Raw genomic sequence first — 16298 nt, 5'->3', positions numbered from 1 at the left:
GAGAGCGAGAGAGAGAGAGAGACCAGGTCAAAGGGAAGCAGATCTGTCTTTAAACAGAGGTATTAACCATGACCCTTCTCCTTCCTGAGTCCTGCCCTGTGTCTGCCGAGGGCCAACGCATTAACAGCAGTAAAACACACACTGATGCTCTATCTTTCTTCCCAAAGCAAAACATTTGGCCGTTGTTATAATTGTTTCTGATAATTCATTCAACAATTGGCAGGGTGTGAATCATTTTCAGAGGAAAGCCTCTCCCTGTCCCGCTTTTGTGTGGGCTCTAAATCTGTTCATATTACCCATCAGTCTCAGTGCCAGCAGCAGTTACGCGAAGATGATATTGTTTAAATCAACAAGGCCCTTGAGAAAATGATTCCTGTTACAATAGGGCCATCGGAAATGCATGTGTAATTGCCGCCTAGTAGCCCTGTGAGAATTCTTCATCAATAGATCTGTATCTTGAAAGTGCAGCCAAGCACGGATTAGGTGAAGACTGTCATTCCTGTGTTGCTCACTGAAGCTCAGCCCCACCCTCAACGCATTCCTCCCGGCTGAAAACTCTGCAGCGACATAAAGGACAACAGGAAATTACCTGTTTCCACTGGCATTAATAAGGCCTATTTAAATCTGCTCCTTAATGCTTTGTTAAGTTGTAGAAACTGGTGCTGATGATTGTTTGTAGAGGCAGAGGAACGTGTTCTTCTGCACTACTGTCTGGCTCCTGTCATTCCCTCTGTCTGCTTTATGAGCCTATTCACGGGGAGGCACGCTAATAAAACACAACTCAAAATGTTTACATACTTGAGAATTATATATCTATGCTTGATAGCTCACTCTATTGCTGGGATCTGGGAATGTGGTGACATCTGATAGGCATAGAAGCACGAGAATTTAGACAGTCACACAGGTTGTAAACTAACCCCAAAGTTAGCCAAATGTGTTTAAAAGAGCAAATAAAGGCAAACAAAGGAAGGATTACCACCCAGATTGTCTGTTGCAAACATCCTGGTTCACATTTGAACTAGCGCACTTGCCATAGCTGTCTGCACACAATTTTTTTTTTTATGTATTAAGGGATAATATTACAATGAGATAATATGGCTAAAATGTTGACTCGTTTTGTAACCTCTGTGGTTGTCTGACTACTTGTTTCTTTCCCCCTTACACTTTGCCGTAGCAATGTTGCCATGCTCCCAGATTTCAGCAATTAACTTATAGTATAATTATAATTAGTTTAAGTAGTAGTAGTTTAAGTATAATTGTATTATAACTGAGAAAAATAATGGTCAAAACACATGGAAATAACACAGAATCTTTAACAAACCATAATTATTCTTTAAGTGAGGACAAGGGGAACTCCTGTCAGATGAAAGCCAAATGACATTCCAGAAAATTAACATTCAGCTTCACTTACGGATGAGTCATTAAAATCATCCTGGCTTGTGTCACTCACTCTATTCAGTGCCTTGCTTGTTCTCTATGGAAATTTACATCAGCGTGACATCACAGACTGGGTGCAGATATAGACAAAATCTTATCTAGTCATGGTAGACCGCAATGACTAAAGCAACTATTCACCTGCACAATGTGAATAATCAGAGCACATACAAAGTGGCATACCTTGGAGCCACAATGCAATACCATGACCATTTATGTTATAGTTTTGGTCATCTAAGTCTTGAATAGCAAATATTCCTTGTGTAAATGAAAATAATTCAACGGAATGGTGCCCTGGTAAATTACAGTCGGACAGTCAAAAGATGTGTTATTCCTCCCTCACAGAAACCTGTTGTGTCAACCACTTAGAACAGCTTGAAGTGTTGTTTTGATATAAGAGATAAATGAGGTTTGGGCTGGTGCCAGATGACACAAGGTGATCTTCTGTGCCAAAAGCAGATTGTTGTGGGAAAAGAGAAGTTGAAGTGCCTATTTTACATTGACGCCACGGCCTCTTTAATGTCGTAATACTGTAGTGATAATATTATAGGCCTAGATAGACAGGACACTCCCTTGCTGTACTTGCAAGAATTGTGTACATGAGCACATAGTTTGTAGTCTCCAAGTGATATGACTGAATACGTGGCAGACATATATCTATTTTTTGGCCACATAGAGAACTTCTTTTATGTGTTTATATGTAGAACATCAGTCAGGGCCTTGTCCTTGGTAAGTAATCAGTTAATCAGGACTGAGCCAAAGCACCAGTCGCCTCATTTAGGAATTATGTTTTTATTTTTCTATGGAGTGTGGCTGTTGTGTATATTCATTGGGATGAGGGTGCAGTCTTTTGAGTAAGGCATGATTAATGTGTGCTGTCTTCTACAGCCCGGCTGGATGGTGCAACATCTCCATGGTCTATTGACCTTCTCTGACTCATGCAGCACATAGTAGAACAGAGTAGGCTTTCGCATGACTCTTTACACACATAACCATCTGGTAAAATCTGTAAGAAAAAAAAAAAAAGTAAAGTAAACTCAATTTGTTGTCTTCATTTCTTTGCATGAATGGGTATTACATATCGCTTTCCACACACACACTTTTTAATAAGCATACAGTAAGTTAATGCTGTTTGTGTCCAACCTGACTGCTTCTTAATCTATTGCTTTAGTACTGTTTTAAAAAAGTCCCAAATACACACAGACATGATCTCTATAAGATTACTAAAGGTCCATAAACGTCATATGTGAGAATGTGTTCTTGCAGGTGTTATGTTGAGTTCCCTGATCAATAAAGATGTCCCATAAATAAAATAAATGCCTACTAAAAATGTCAGAGTCTCGGTCACGCTACTCGCACGCTGAGGTAAGCTACTTTCTCTCTTTGGGTTTGTATAAATTCAGGATTCCTTTCTGCTCTGTCTGGTTGCTTAAAATGGACTGTTCCTGGCAGTCATTAAGGAGGGGAAAAGCAACAGATCATCCTATGGGCTCTTGTGGAACCCAGTTAGGAGTCCGTACTGCGAAAGTGAATCACTACCTAATTTAGTACAATTACACTAATACGTTCTGTAAATAATTAATAACGTACAGCTACATTCTTTCATTCCCACTGAAGTTAATTCCAGTGTTAATGGAAAATGACAAATTTATTTAATTGCACTGATGAATAAAAAGCATACAGTTTTTGTTTAGTGTGCTTAATTGTAAGATACCGTGCAGATTACCCACTAAATGCCACTTTTGTAATGGAATGGAATTACTGGGGTGGAGAGGGGGATTAAATCTTAAATTTCCGTTGCAACACCCTCCCCGGCATTGTTTATATTTTATTAGAAACCTGCCCATAACTTAAACCAGCAATAACTTCCTCCTGTATCACAAAATGTAGCAGTGTGTTGGTACAACTTGTCCCACTATTAAAAGTCCAGTGTGTAACATTTAGGAGGATCTGTTGGTAGAATTAGAAAATAATATTCATAGATATATTTTCATTAGTGTATAGTCACACAGTCTGAATATATCATTAGGTTTTGTTAATTTAGAATGATTCATTTATCTACAGATGCCACAGGTTGCCTTCCATGGAGTCTGCCATGTTTAACCACCATGTTTCTATAGTAGCCCAAAAGGGATCAACCAAACAGTGGCTCTAGATTAGCTTGTGGCGTTTGTAGTGCGTTTTGCAGCCACCATAGTTTCTTAGCGGTTGTAAGTGGAGGGTGAAGCGAGGTAGTTGCAATCTGCAATTACACTGCTAACTGCCACTAAATCGCACACACTGGACCTTTTATGAATCTGAAGGGAAACCATAAAGAATTTAAGACGGAGTAATCAAACCTGATATTTATGGAATAAAATGATTAGAGGCAGAATAAGTGATCCCCAAATTTATGGCAAACATAACTTTCTTTTTGTTATGATGCAGAAGAAAGTGAAGGAGGAAATTACATTTGGCAGATAATATTAAGTGTGCTAAATGCCTGAAACAGAGACAAGATCATTGTCTTCTGTATAGGCTACAGCAAAACACACCTTTATGGAGCACTGCCACACTAGATGACCATCATTTGCGACTTATTTGATTCCTTTTTGTTTTAAATAATCCTGCAAGGGAATGTGAAAATATAAAATCTGGTTGTTAAAATATAAAAAGACCCTTGTCTGCTCCCCCAAGTCAGACTACCCTCGCCTTAGTAAACAAAAGAAATAAACAAACCTCCCATTTTTCTGCACAGTCATGTAGAAGTTTTGTCTTAAAAAGATACATATATTATTAAATAAAATAGAAGATAAGATTAAGAGAAAACTACACAGCAGATCAGCAGAACAGTTTTTGTCAACATTATCCTTTAAAATATATTTTCTTCTTGTAAATCATCGCAAAATAATAACCACACCCAAATCTTGGTCTTAAATTCCAAAGATTTCTAACTTTAAAATGGTTTATTATTATTATTTTTACTTTCCTCTCTAAATGTTGAGAGACATTTGCATTCTATGAACTCTAACTAGCAGGCCAAGTTCTGATATTGTTTTGCATTAAAAAGAAAAAGCATGCTAAACTGCCTTAGTTAAAAAAAATAAAAAAAAACATAATAAAAACAAAACTCTACAAACTCAGTCAGTTTGACAGAGAAGATCCACTGACTGTACAGACAGCTAACACCTTGGGTTGAAGGAGACACTTGTTCAAGAGTCATGTATTCTCTGGAGTAAATAGAGGGCTTCAGAGCATCCCTCCACATGACATGCTGTTCATGGTCCAGGGCTGGCAGCAGTAGTGCAGGTAGGGGTACTGGTAGGCCTGGTACAGTGGCACAGACACTGGGATGTGTACTCCATTCGCCTGATGGTACGGACTGTCCCTCACCAGCACTTTCACTGCTACTTTCTTTGGCGAGCTGCACGCCGCCAGCTCGACCGCCATCTGGCGCCGTTTGGTTTTATATCTCCGGTTCTGGAACCAGATTTTCACCTGGGTCTCTGTGAGTTTCAGAGCTTCCGCCAGATCGGCCCGTTCAGGTCCTGAAAGGTACCGCTGCACGTTGAAGCGGCGCTCCAGCTCGTAGACCTGTGCGTGAGAGAAGGCCGCCCTGGAGCGCTTCTTGGTACCGGGCCTGCACTGCCGCTCCTCGGGTGAACAGCTGACCGTCTCCCCGCTGTGGTGATATTCCTCCTCCATATCCTCCTCTGCCTCCTTCTTCTGCCATCTACCCCGCTCCTCGCTGTGTGGTTGCTGGTCTGCGGCGCCTAGGAAAGATAAAGTATGTCAAAAAGGGTTTTCTCTGTCAATGTAGTCAAAAAGCTGTTGGAGCTGCTGACTGGGAGGTCACTTGAACAAGGAGCTGATGCTGGCCAGTATGAGGTTTTCAACCCTACATCCTTTCAAAAAGTCAGGTGATATAATGAAATAAATAAGGCTTTTAGATGAGCTCAGGCGAACATGTTTACAGTCAAAACTACACAACACACCTTGTGGTTTAATGTTTCGGTTTTCCAGCACTGCCCCATAGCTGAATACTTTTCTCAAACTATAAAGTCTGATTGAGAGGGGGGAAAATTATTATTGTGAAATTAAATGACATCTTCGTGACACACAGATGTCACTGGCCTTCAGGCTTACAGATGCAGATATATCTGTGCCAAATAAGGCCTTAAGAGCTTTGTATATATTCAAAGAAATTTTTATTTTGTTACTGGGAAAACTGAATATAAAAGTAACTAAAACTAAATACTGCAGAAAATATCTCACCTTATAATTTGTATGTTGTGTATTAAAACCACTTTTTTTTTATCTCAAAAAGATTTAGCTGAGACAGATTCATCCTCTTTTGAAAGATAAATGTTATTTGTAAGTAAGTGTGATGTAAATATGATCTAAATGCAGGAAAACAAGCGAAATTGTGAAAATATTGTCATATTTGTTGCACTGTAACACCACTGAGTCTTTACCATTCCTTACTACCGACTAGAAATAAGCTGCTCACCTTCTTTGTGCTCAGTCTCCTCTCCTGTGGACTCCTCGCTGTAGGTATCGGATCGGGCAGACAGGCTGAGATCAGCGCTAAGTCTCTCCGAGTGGATGCGGTTTTCATACGCGTCTTGATGAGACAGATCAGGGACTTCATGCCCGGTGCAGCTGCTGTGCTTTAGTCCGCACAGCCCCTCTGTACACCTCGCGACAGGCTTTCTCCTGGCATCACTACCGGTGAGGATGTCCTTAATGGAGAAGGACGAAAAACTTAATGTCATGATTAAAATAAACGCACGGTTGGTTCCTGCACTCTGGCGTGCGATTTATTTGGAGGCATCAAGAGGATCATCCACTGGAAAGCAAAAGTCCTTACTGATTCGATCTTTTCACCGCTCTCTTTAATTGCTCTAATTTAATTGTGGTGAGCTAAGTCCGGTCTGCTAATGAACAGTCGACATCAGGACCTGTCAAGTCTATTACAGTATTCTCAGCAGCGGCAGCAGCAGCTCCAGTTAACCTCTGATAGGCTGTTTTCTCTGCCTGGTCCCTCCTTCGCACCGCCCAGATCCAAGCTGGGTGTCTGAGCTCTAATTGAGGACGCCGGACACTGATTTTGCAGAGGAGGTATTTTATCCTGGTGAGGTGTGTTTTATAGCTTACGTTACAAACGCAAGGAATTATTTAAAAAGTGAATAGTTGTATAGCTCACTTTGTCAGAGCCTGTTTTTGAGGAGACCAGGAGAGAAATTAGACCCTGTTGAGCATTGTTCAAACACTACCGTGAATATTAGACGTGAGGTAGAGACTCAGAGTGGAAGTTGTCAACTATTCTTGCAAAATGGAGAAGTTTCAACCATTGTGTGTTTATAAAATATTCATTATATTTCAATTGTTGCAAGAAAATCTGATGCGTAAAGTTTGCCACGCGTGCGTAAAACGAGGCTCAGTGCAAGCTTTTACATGTGAGAACGTGGTTTTAAATGCTTCAACAATACTGCAACCCACTTTTGTATATGTGGTACAACTATTCATATAAAACTTTGATTTTAACGTCCATTTAATTTTACAGTACTCTGACAGGACCATTCTAATTTGAAATGGCTAGATTTGCTTCAATTCATTATTTAATATGAACAGGTTTTATCGTGTAAATCTTCATAATTGTCAGTTTTGTGCAGTTCTATGTTACGCATACAATTGTGGATTTCTGTAAATGTTAAAGTTGTGATTTTTTTAATATAGTAGATTTTCGAGACCATGCTACCTTTAACCATAATGTTTGTTAACAAAACCCATGACGGACATTTCCCTGAATAACTGAGTTTGACCATAGACAGAATAGTTTATTGTGAAGAGGGACTGTTGCTAAAACTGGTCAGTAGCGCCGCCGTGTGGTCTTGATGCACGTTTCCAAAGTTAAGAGGTTTTCTCCGCTCTCTCTCGAGGTTTCTTTCTGTCTCTCTCTCTCTCTCCCTTCACTCACTCTCACACTCAACACATGCGTTGCACAATCATCAGGCCTACCTTTCATTGAGAAGACGTGATGACAGATGCAGTGATCTACCTCCTCTCTGCTGTTTTGTGTTCTTCCTCTGACTAAACAGAAAAATCTCTCTCTGTGCCACAGAGCGTAAATCAGCTCCAGGGTGTCAAAACATGTCCGAATGGGAAACATGGAAGTTCTGGCACGCTTACATGTGTTCAAACCACGAGATGTCATCACCACAATTACAAAATGTAGCGTTTTAATTCAGCAAAACCATGTGGGAACATAGGCACATTACTGGTATACTAGTATTTTCTGAGTAAACCAGCCTTTTCATTCATTCATTCACTCATAGTTATCAGGAAAATGTCTGCGCCCAGATGCACTCGTATTTTAAACCTCCCTGTCATTTGCCTGCTAAGTAGTTTTCTCCCGAACACGCACGAACAGCTTCTGGATCAGTCCTCTTAACCGACTGAAACTCTGCATGTGCGTCCACTGAATCTGAAAATATATTGCGATTTGGATCATGAGAGGCAAGAATTTCTTTTCTGTTGCATACAAAAGAAAAATTATGTTTAAATCTTTGTGTGAAAGTGATGCATCAACTGGCAAGTCAAGTCAAGTCGAGCCAATTTCATGTATACAGCGCAAAACCACCAGTAAGTGGTTTTGTAGTCACATGCACACGTTTTAAAAGAAGCATAATTAAAATTACTTTTTGCATAACGTTACACTGAATTATCCTGTGATTATATACAAGCTACATTTTTAGATAATTTGACTATAGGCCTGACAAACCTTACCATATCTATTTGATGGCATGCTGGCTGCCTGGGCGTGCACTTAAAGGGCCACCTAATGGGAAAGCTTTTACTCCAGCTTCTCCGCGCACTTTTTCGTCTCTATATTTGGGCCCTGGAGCTTTTGTGAGCTCCTTGAGTAGTTGCCATTGGAGACTTTGTTTTGGGAAACTCCACGCCTTGCGCAGCGATGAGCCGAGCTGCTATCTTTGGAAGCGCAAGATAGCGATCGCTGCGCCTGTCAGAGCAGCCGTGGCCAGGGCCGCGTCCTCAGGCATCGCCGCTCTGTCGCCAGCTCTATTTACACAAGTGACTCTGCAGCACTTAGAGCTGACACCAGGTATGTCCTACCGGCAGTGCAGTAGCCAGGGGAAGTGGCCAGTGAGGCTATCAGAGGAGACAAACACTCTGTTTACGTTGCCATTCATCTCCATTAATAGTGTCTGCCTATTCGACCATGCCCGGGAGGTGAAGGTGTTTGTTTAAGTCCAATCAACGGTGTGTGTGTGTGTGTGAGAGAGAGAGAAGAGCAGAGAAGAGAGATGACGACAACACACATACGGGTAATTAATTAGCATGATTCTGCATATAATCAGTTAAAAAATCGAGTGAGGTCCGATTGTTAAGAAAAAAAACATTGTATTCATTATTTATTATACTGCAATATAGATGATGATATTATCTCAATTTGTAGCGATCAGCTTTTTTTTTAAAATATAATTGTGGGAATTATTATGTTTTCAGGTCATGCACATCGACCAGGAGACAAATTTCCAACAATATTTATCATCCAAAGCTGTGTGAGTTTATTCGCTCTGTGGGTCCCGAGGATGCTGGCTGTCTGGTTAATGTCCATCTCTGAATCCTGACCGGACATTAGCTCGCCTCTAAATTCTCTCTCGTTTCTGGTTCTTGTCTCAACCAAAGTCTAACCATTCGCTTTCTCACAGGAAGCCAAAATGCCTTGCTTGCCTTGAGAAAAACGATTTGAGACGATGAGAAACTACGCGTATATGAATAGACTTAACATTCATTTATTTGAGCTTCCTGTCCAGATTTATATAAATGCTGAGATACATTAACACGTGCTTCCAAACAAGGGCAGAAACGTCCCACTGGGCATAAAAACGTACATTTTTACATTAATGTATACTGTATTTGTTTAGGTTCCCGTATGTGATTCAACAAACCAACACACACACACACACACACAGAACTGTCATTTGTGTCATTCAGATTTTTTATATCATTTAATTTCATGATCAGCGATCATTTTCATCCATACTGTAACTAAAAACAGCCCCTTTACACAAAAGCGCCCGTTTTATTCAGTTCATATAGGCTGCTATTCAATCTGCCAGTTAGTTTTAAAGTAGTAAAAACAAAGGCTACTGGCCACAGGTCACACTATTAAAAAGAAAACAAAGCATAATACTTTATAAAAATGCATTATCTAGCAATTGTGGTCCATGTTGTTATTTACTAATTCAATGGGTTATACCTTCAACACAGAAACGTGTGTTTGTATGAAAATGTCCATACAAATTCCCTTTATTTTTGTCGCACATTACATCCATTTTGAACCACAATAGGCCACATTACGCACAGTCTTTAATCGGCAACATTCAATCCAACAGCAGGTTTAATACGTTTTTAGACAATGTGGCTCAGAGAAAAATGCGCATACATATGGTTTGTTTCTCAGTCAACGGGTTAGGGTTTCCTCATAGGCCTGCCTTGAGTTAGGCAAACTGTCCTACACGTGTTGGAGAGTTTTAAATTGTGCTTTCGCTGCATTAGTAGATCAGGTTGCATGCTTGATTCATCCATTCCAGAGAAGTCACTCCCAGCTGTGTTTGTGCGTAAAGGACTACCGCTACCATGCCCGGATGCCCTGCAGAGTTCCTTGGCACGGTGTGACGACTGGGCCTTGGGGCGCCTGGTTTTGCGTCTGTGCACCAAGGTTTCCCAAATTCATGTTCATAAAAGCGTTAGCAGCGGTGCTGCTGGGCGTAAGAGCAGGTAAACTAGAATAAGTACAAGAGTAAGTGTTACTGTACACAGAGTTGTTGTAGCTGTAGGCCGGATAGCCATTGTAGCTGTACGGGTTTGGAGCTCCGACTGTGTAAGAGGTGTTATAGTTCTGGGATCCAGTCAGACAAGGCCTCCCGTCCCGGACCAGCACCGGCACTGCCACCCTCCTGGGCGGCGGTGGAGGGTGGTGGTGGTGATGGTGATGACCTGCCATCTCCAGAGTCTTGTCCTGCCGCTGCCTCTTGCATTTGTACCTCCTGTTCTGGAACCAGATCTTGACCTGGGTGGAGGTGAGTTTCAGGGAGCTGGCCAGGTGCTCTCTCTCCGGGGCGGACAGGTAACGCTGCTGCTTGAAGCGCCGCTCCAGCTCAAACACCTGAGCCTGGGAGAAGAGGACGCGGGGTTTCCTCCTGGTCCTCTGCTGCTTGGTGGCGGGTTTCTCCGAGTCTGGATCCTCACAGTCACCGCGTAACGCGCCGCAGCTCTCTGCATGGAGGAGAAACGTTTAACTGTACATCAAAGCTGAAACAAGACGTGTTAATTATGTAATATTTTGTAATATTGATCCCACACTCCACGATTTCCGAAGCTCATCACACACATATTCATTTATTATTTTTTATTATTTAAAATTCTAATTTCCTTAAAAAGTTCTATTAAACAGTATTTCCATAGAAAATAGTTTTGTTGCGGATGTTTAAAAAATATCTCTATAATTTACATTACCTTACCTTTAAATATTATATAATATAATCTTTTAAAAACCTTTTAAAAGGCGAAAAGGTGAAGGTTTACTGGATTGGAAATTGCTTCATCTGTATTTTTACCAGTGTTTATTGGGAAATAAACCAAAAGTTGGTTTCAAAGAGGAATTAATGAAAATAATGAGAACTTATTCATTAATAATTTTTCAATTAATCTGCGAATTTAAACTAACCAATGCTTAGATCTTGGAAATTAAAGTCGAAGGTAAATATGTTTTCTATTAAAATATCTACCGATTTCTGGGATCATTAAATGCACATTCATTTAGCTAAAAAGTGTGGTGCTTTTGTACATTTCTATTCAGTGATTTTTGTGGCTTGTTCGAAATATATAAATCAGCTGTAAACAACACTTAAATGTCTGCAAGCTTCATGCACAGGAATTAAGTAGCTGCCAACTAAGGAATAGAGCAATACTCATTTTTTTGTGGGCATTTATTGTGCAAGGTTTGGCACTTTCTATCGTGTTTTAGTTCTAAATTATAGTATCATTACATTTATATATATTATATTTTATATTATTAGCAAAAATCATTCCAGCAGAGCGTTGAGGATCTCTGTGCATTTAGTGATAGTCTCTATAGTCATTTATGCATCAATCAACACATGATATGTTGTCAGTTTGCAGTAATTATTTCTCCAGAAATATTTATCAAAGCCAGCTTAGCAAATGTGATTTATTTTTTAGGCAAATAATAATTTACTCCTCTAATGTCTCTCCCTATTATACAATTACCAATAAAAACGACAGCTATCATCATCATCACTTTTCCATGAGCATGTTAGACTGAGTACTCACTGCTATCTTGGTCCTCCTGCTCGGTCTCCAGCCGGAGGTCTGCAGAGTGGTTCTGCGCCGGGTTGCCAAACATCTCCATCGGCAGGCCGGACTCTGCCAGCCGGTCCTGTACAGTCAGCGTGTTGAGGTACGACATCCTCTCCTCGCTCTCCGAGACGCCGGAGCTGATCGGACTTGGACTGTCCCTACCGGCCAACATGCAGGAGGGCGGAGAATGCGAACGGAAGGGTTTATTTGGGAAAGCTCCCGGCTGTGACAGCCCGCCAGACAAACCGAAGCAGGAGATAAACTGGAGCTGGTGCTGCTGAGATTGTTGCTGCAACTCTAACTTCAGAATGTCCTTCACAGAAAAAGGCGTGGTGGAAGAAGTTATGATCGGGCTGGGAAGCATTATTACCACCAACGGAGAGATGACAGATAACAAATAGTCAACAGGCCCAAAACTGGATCAATTTGTCTCCAGACGGCGCGTAAAAGAAGTAAATACCCGGTGCGTAAGCGTGAAGAATGGTCGCGCACTGCTTGTTTTTCATGCAGAGCGAGGAGGACTGGCTTTCTTTCAGCTGTGACATCCCTCTCCTTTGGCTGGAGGGCTGAGAGAGAAAGAGAGAGGTCGATCCTGTTTGGTTGGCTGAATTCAGTTATCTAGAGAAAGAGCTGGGTCAGCCAAGACACTGTCCTCTCCCTTTCAGTGACGTCCCGTGGCAGGGGGTGGGACTGATAGAGCCAGCCTCTCCCTCTGTAGGTGTGTGTGTATGTATCAGGAAGACATATAGGCATAATTTATGAAATTATATTAGCACCACCGACTCCCCTCAGTCTGTTAAAGGTAAGGCAGCTTTTATGACTTTTTTTTTTTCGGTTCCCAAGACGGAAAAAGCAGCACAAAGACTTTTCATTTTGTATAATTAGAAAGTTTATACAGCAAAACCCTTAATTTGGTGCTGCGCCTGAGTAATTGGTTGAGTTTATCCGGTAATTGAATAGCATTTATTACCGTCTTGTCTCTGCTGAATACTTCACAGTTCTTCCCATCATCACTAGTGGTTTGAAGATTAGGCATATCTTCGTTTCCTGTCTCGGCAATCCATGGATAAGATAATATGTCGCAACTGTGGGAAATGAGATTAAAAAAAAATTGGCAACCCAAGGAGGCATGAAGAATATAAATTTAGAGCTTTGTTGTTTATTTATGTCTCCTTAATTTGAGAAAGTTGTATTTTTTCCACTAAAATTTGGAATAAAAAAAAAACCCCTGGGTAAATATTAAAGACAGTTTGCTCAGTTGAGATTATCAGTTTAATGTACAGCAGTTAATACAAGTAACACATTTTTATGTCCCTACAAAGTGTTTTAATTCTGTTTTTTTTATAAACCCTGTTCGATACTACTACTACTACTACTACTAATAATAATAATATAATAATAATAATAACAACAATCATAATAATAATAATCATAATCATAATGTTGAAAAAAGTTATGTTAAGTTAGCAGAAAAAGCTTTTAACGCATGACTTCGGCAAAAGGCGCAGCAGATTTAATGTTAGCAGATTCCCAGTATTTCCAACATGTTTTGTGTTGTTAATTAATAATAAACAAAAATACATTTAAAAAAAAATACATGTGAAATTTCTCTACCTTGGTACCAAAGGGCAAACATGCTGAAACGGGACACCTCTCTCCTGGTCGCCTATCTGTGGCCAAGTGCAGGCGCCAGGGTCTGAAGGCCCATTGCTTCTAAACCGTGTGGAGAGAAAAGAAGGGCCCGCCGACATAATCTCATCCGCACACCATCAACAAGGCGCTGTTTAGATTAGGGCAGCGTCTTCCCCTCTTCTGGAGATCTATGTCTTTAAAATTGGCCGTTTAAGTGGAGTGGAAAGCAGGGAAAAGTGTACACAAGGCTTTAGCAATTCCAAATGTGCTCCCCCTTAAAATGATTTCAAACGGTCAGTTGAGCAACACCGCTGACACAGCCGTAGTGTTTCTCAAGATTTACTTATAAGGACAGCCGCTGGTCATTTTTTAATTCTGTGGAAGGTAATTTTTTAACAGTTAGGTGGAATTTATGAGGACGTTTAAAAGTGGAATGTATTGTCTCGTAAAAATCCTCCAAAAGCATGTACATCTGCTCAATTTGTTCCCCAAATATTTACCCATTCCTGTTTATTGAGCGCAGTGATTCAGAGACAAACAGACCAAACAGAAATGAGCGTGCCTTGCATAATGAAAAGACCTTTAGGTGCAAATTGTCATTAGTTAATAAGACTAAACTATGAATGTATGAATATGAATGAATATGAATCTGCCAGCAGCCTGCGCTCTCTAAACCCGGTCCTCCCATGTGTGTGAATTCAAAGCGTCACGGGTCATAGACGCAGGTTAGCACGCTAATGGCGCAATTAGCTTTTTCAACCCTAGGCACGCACGCCCACGCGCGCGCGCAACCTCGCTGACCATCACCAGTGGTCCTCGCGTGCCACCGGCAGTCCAAAAGTGGCCACGCAGAGGAGCGTGTTTACGAAGCGGAAGAGTCTGTTTCCTGCCTGTAACAAAACCCAGACTCCCAGAGAAGTGTCAAGGAGCCGCTGGGTGCTGAATGGGAGTCTCCAATACATCATCTTCATTTCAGAATCACCGTGATAAGCTGGGTAAGGTCAGGCCCAGCGGCGGAGGTCAGCACGGATGCGCTGCACAGCTCTAAACATTTGTGTTGGACACAAAACAAAGAGAATTTTTAGAAAGAAGCAACCAACTCAATAGAAGTTTACTTTTAAGTAAAGATTTTCAACCTTTCCTCTCAGTTCACTTTCTGGAGAGTTCTTTAAAGTCGGTGCCTTGCCAGGCAGTGCTGAACATGTTTCTTCTTGTTCCCTTCTTTCTCCCCATATCACTGGCAGGCTAACCTGTCGAAGCAGTGTCTTCTCTGCAGAGTGACAGGTGTATACTCTTATCAGTGCTTTGCAGGCCCATAAAAACCAATCCACTGGCAGGGTTTCTCTAAAGAGAGAAGATCCCTGAGCCCAGAATGGACGTTTGATGACTTGGTAATGACTGCAATTATCTTTCCCACTGTGGTCCCTGCTCCCGTAAAGCCAAGAGGCGATTGGTATCTGATGGTTTTACCGCAGTAGTAAACTGTGTAAAGAAAGCATCAACACCTCTAGTGTGTGTGGGTGCGCTGTACAGGCCTCAAGTAGCATATATGTGTGTGTGTGTGTGTATTGAAAGAGAGGATGTGTGTTATTATGACTTGACAGAGCTTTGCAGAGGGGCACTTAACATCTTTCTACAAAGGAGCTGGTTGTTTACAGGCGTTACTATAACAGCCTAGATGTGTGATGAGGAAACTGAAGTATGACTATCCATTTGTATTACAGTGGTCATGATAAGCCAGTAACAACAATAGATTGTAACATTAGGAAAATAGATTAACTCAAGTGTGTCTGTGCGGTTTTCCATGTTGTGTGTGAGTCCAAATTAGAGATCTGTTAGGGTTGGAAAGCCTTTCCCCTCAGCATCTTTCACATTGCAACATGGAAGTGATGAGGACGCAAAGATTTAAAGTTCTTGGAAACATAGCAGAAAGCGCAGCTACACACAGATTGTGCTAGCCTCATGTAGATCATAATGCACTTTACTTTTTCCTTTTATTTCATGGTCATATGAATGGCATAGGACCAAACTGTTGTGTGTCAGTAATGGCTCAGCTCCTCTGTGTCCCGGAAGGTGAGTCTTATCAGCAGCCCATGTGATGGTGTCAGTAGCCAGGACCCAGACTGTGCTATTGTGCCCCTGCCTGGGCCCGAGTGACGGATGACAGCGCCTTCTCGCTGGAGGAAATGAGGAGGCCAGAGGCGAGCCCAGGGGCCAGATTTTCAGCAAAACCCTGTTCTCACCCACTTACCTTCGGCTACAAAAGTGCCAAATATTCCACAATGGTGGGTCTAAGGTGATGGCTAACTTGCATGTTGCAACAGTCCCTCAGGACTCATTGTGTTAACCAGGTTAGGAAAAGTACCCTAATTAGGTAGTTTGTTTGAAAGAGTGTGAGAGGGTGGTGTGTTTGAGAACCAAACCCCTGTTCTGTGTATCAACGGTCTAACTTGGAGACCATGAAAGTAGGAAGTGAGGTCAGGCCAGTCTGGGTCCCCTGCCCTTTGCCCTCCCTTGGGTGTCATAAATTAGCTTGCAGTAATTCTCTCCCAGACGGCCTTGCCCCAGCAGGTGTGTGTTTGTATATATGAGCGCTAACAGGGGGATGTAAGGGCTGTAATGTCTGTGATCTACGGTGTTGGGAATGTAGTTTGGGAGGAAACATGCAACCTAAATATGCTTATCCTCTCGGGCTGCCACACGGGCCATGTAGATAAAGACACTGCAGGGAGGCGGGTCTTCCAGTGAATAGGATGTGTGGGCCTTGAACGTTCCCTCTGTTCCCTCGCTGCCATATGTTCTGTCCTACTTGGCCCAGAGCTGGTGAAAGAATCAAAAATATC

General features: G+C 41.6%; 2 protein-coding genes across 2 annotated transcripts; both read right to left on the bottom strand.

The window, feature by feature from the left end:
- Positions 1-2488: 2488 nt before the first annotated feature.
- Positions 2489-6384, bottom strand: nkx3.3 (NK3 homeobox 3). The gene is made up of 2 exons (XM_035663010.1): positions 5924-6384; positions 2489-5186 (listed from the first exon to the last, which is right to left on the bottom strand). The coding sequence occupies exons 1-2, from the start codon at positions 6186-6188 to the stop codon at positions 4663-4665; spliced, it is 789 nt and encodes a 262-aa protein (XP_035518903.1). The 5' UTR covers positions 6189-6384; the 3' UTR covers positions 2489-4662.
- Positions 6385-9278: 2894 nt separating this feature from the next.
- nkx2.3 (NK2 homeobox 3) lies at positions 9279-12403 on the bottom strand. The gene is made up of 2 exons (XM_035663722.1): positions 11797-12403; positions 9279-10719 (listed from the first exon to the last, which is right to left on the bottom strand). The coding sequence occupies exons 1-2, from the start codon at positions 12185-12187 to the stop codon at positions 10076-10078; spliced, it is 1035 nt and encodes a 344-aa protein (XP_035519615.1). The 5' UTR covers positions 12188-12403; the 3' UTR covers positions 9279-10075.
- Between the last annotated feature and the right edge of the window lie 3895 nt (positions 12404-16298).

The sequence above is a fragment of the Morone saxatilis genome, unplaced genomic scaffold (genome assembly GCF_004916995.1).
Source record: "Morone saxatilis isolate NCDOM2014 unplaced genomic scaffold, NCSU_SB_2.0 Contig19, whole genome shotgun sequence".
NCBI lineage: Eukaryota > Metazoa > Chordata > Actinopteri > Moronidae > Morone > Morone saxatilis.
The sequence above is the reverse complement of the archived record's forward strand: the minus strand, read 5'-3'. Positions and strand labels throughout refer to the sequence as shown.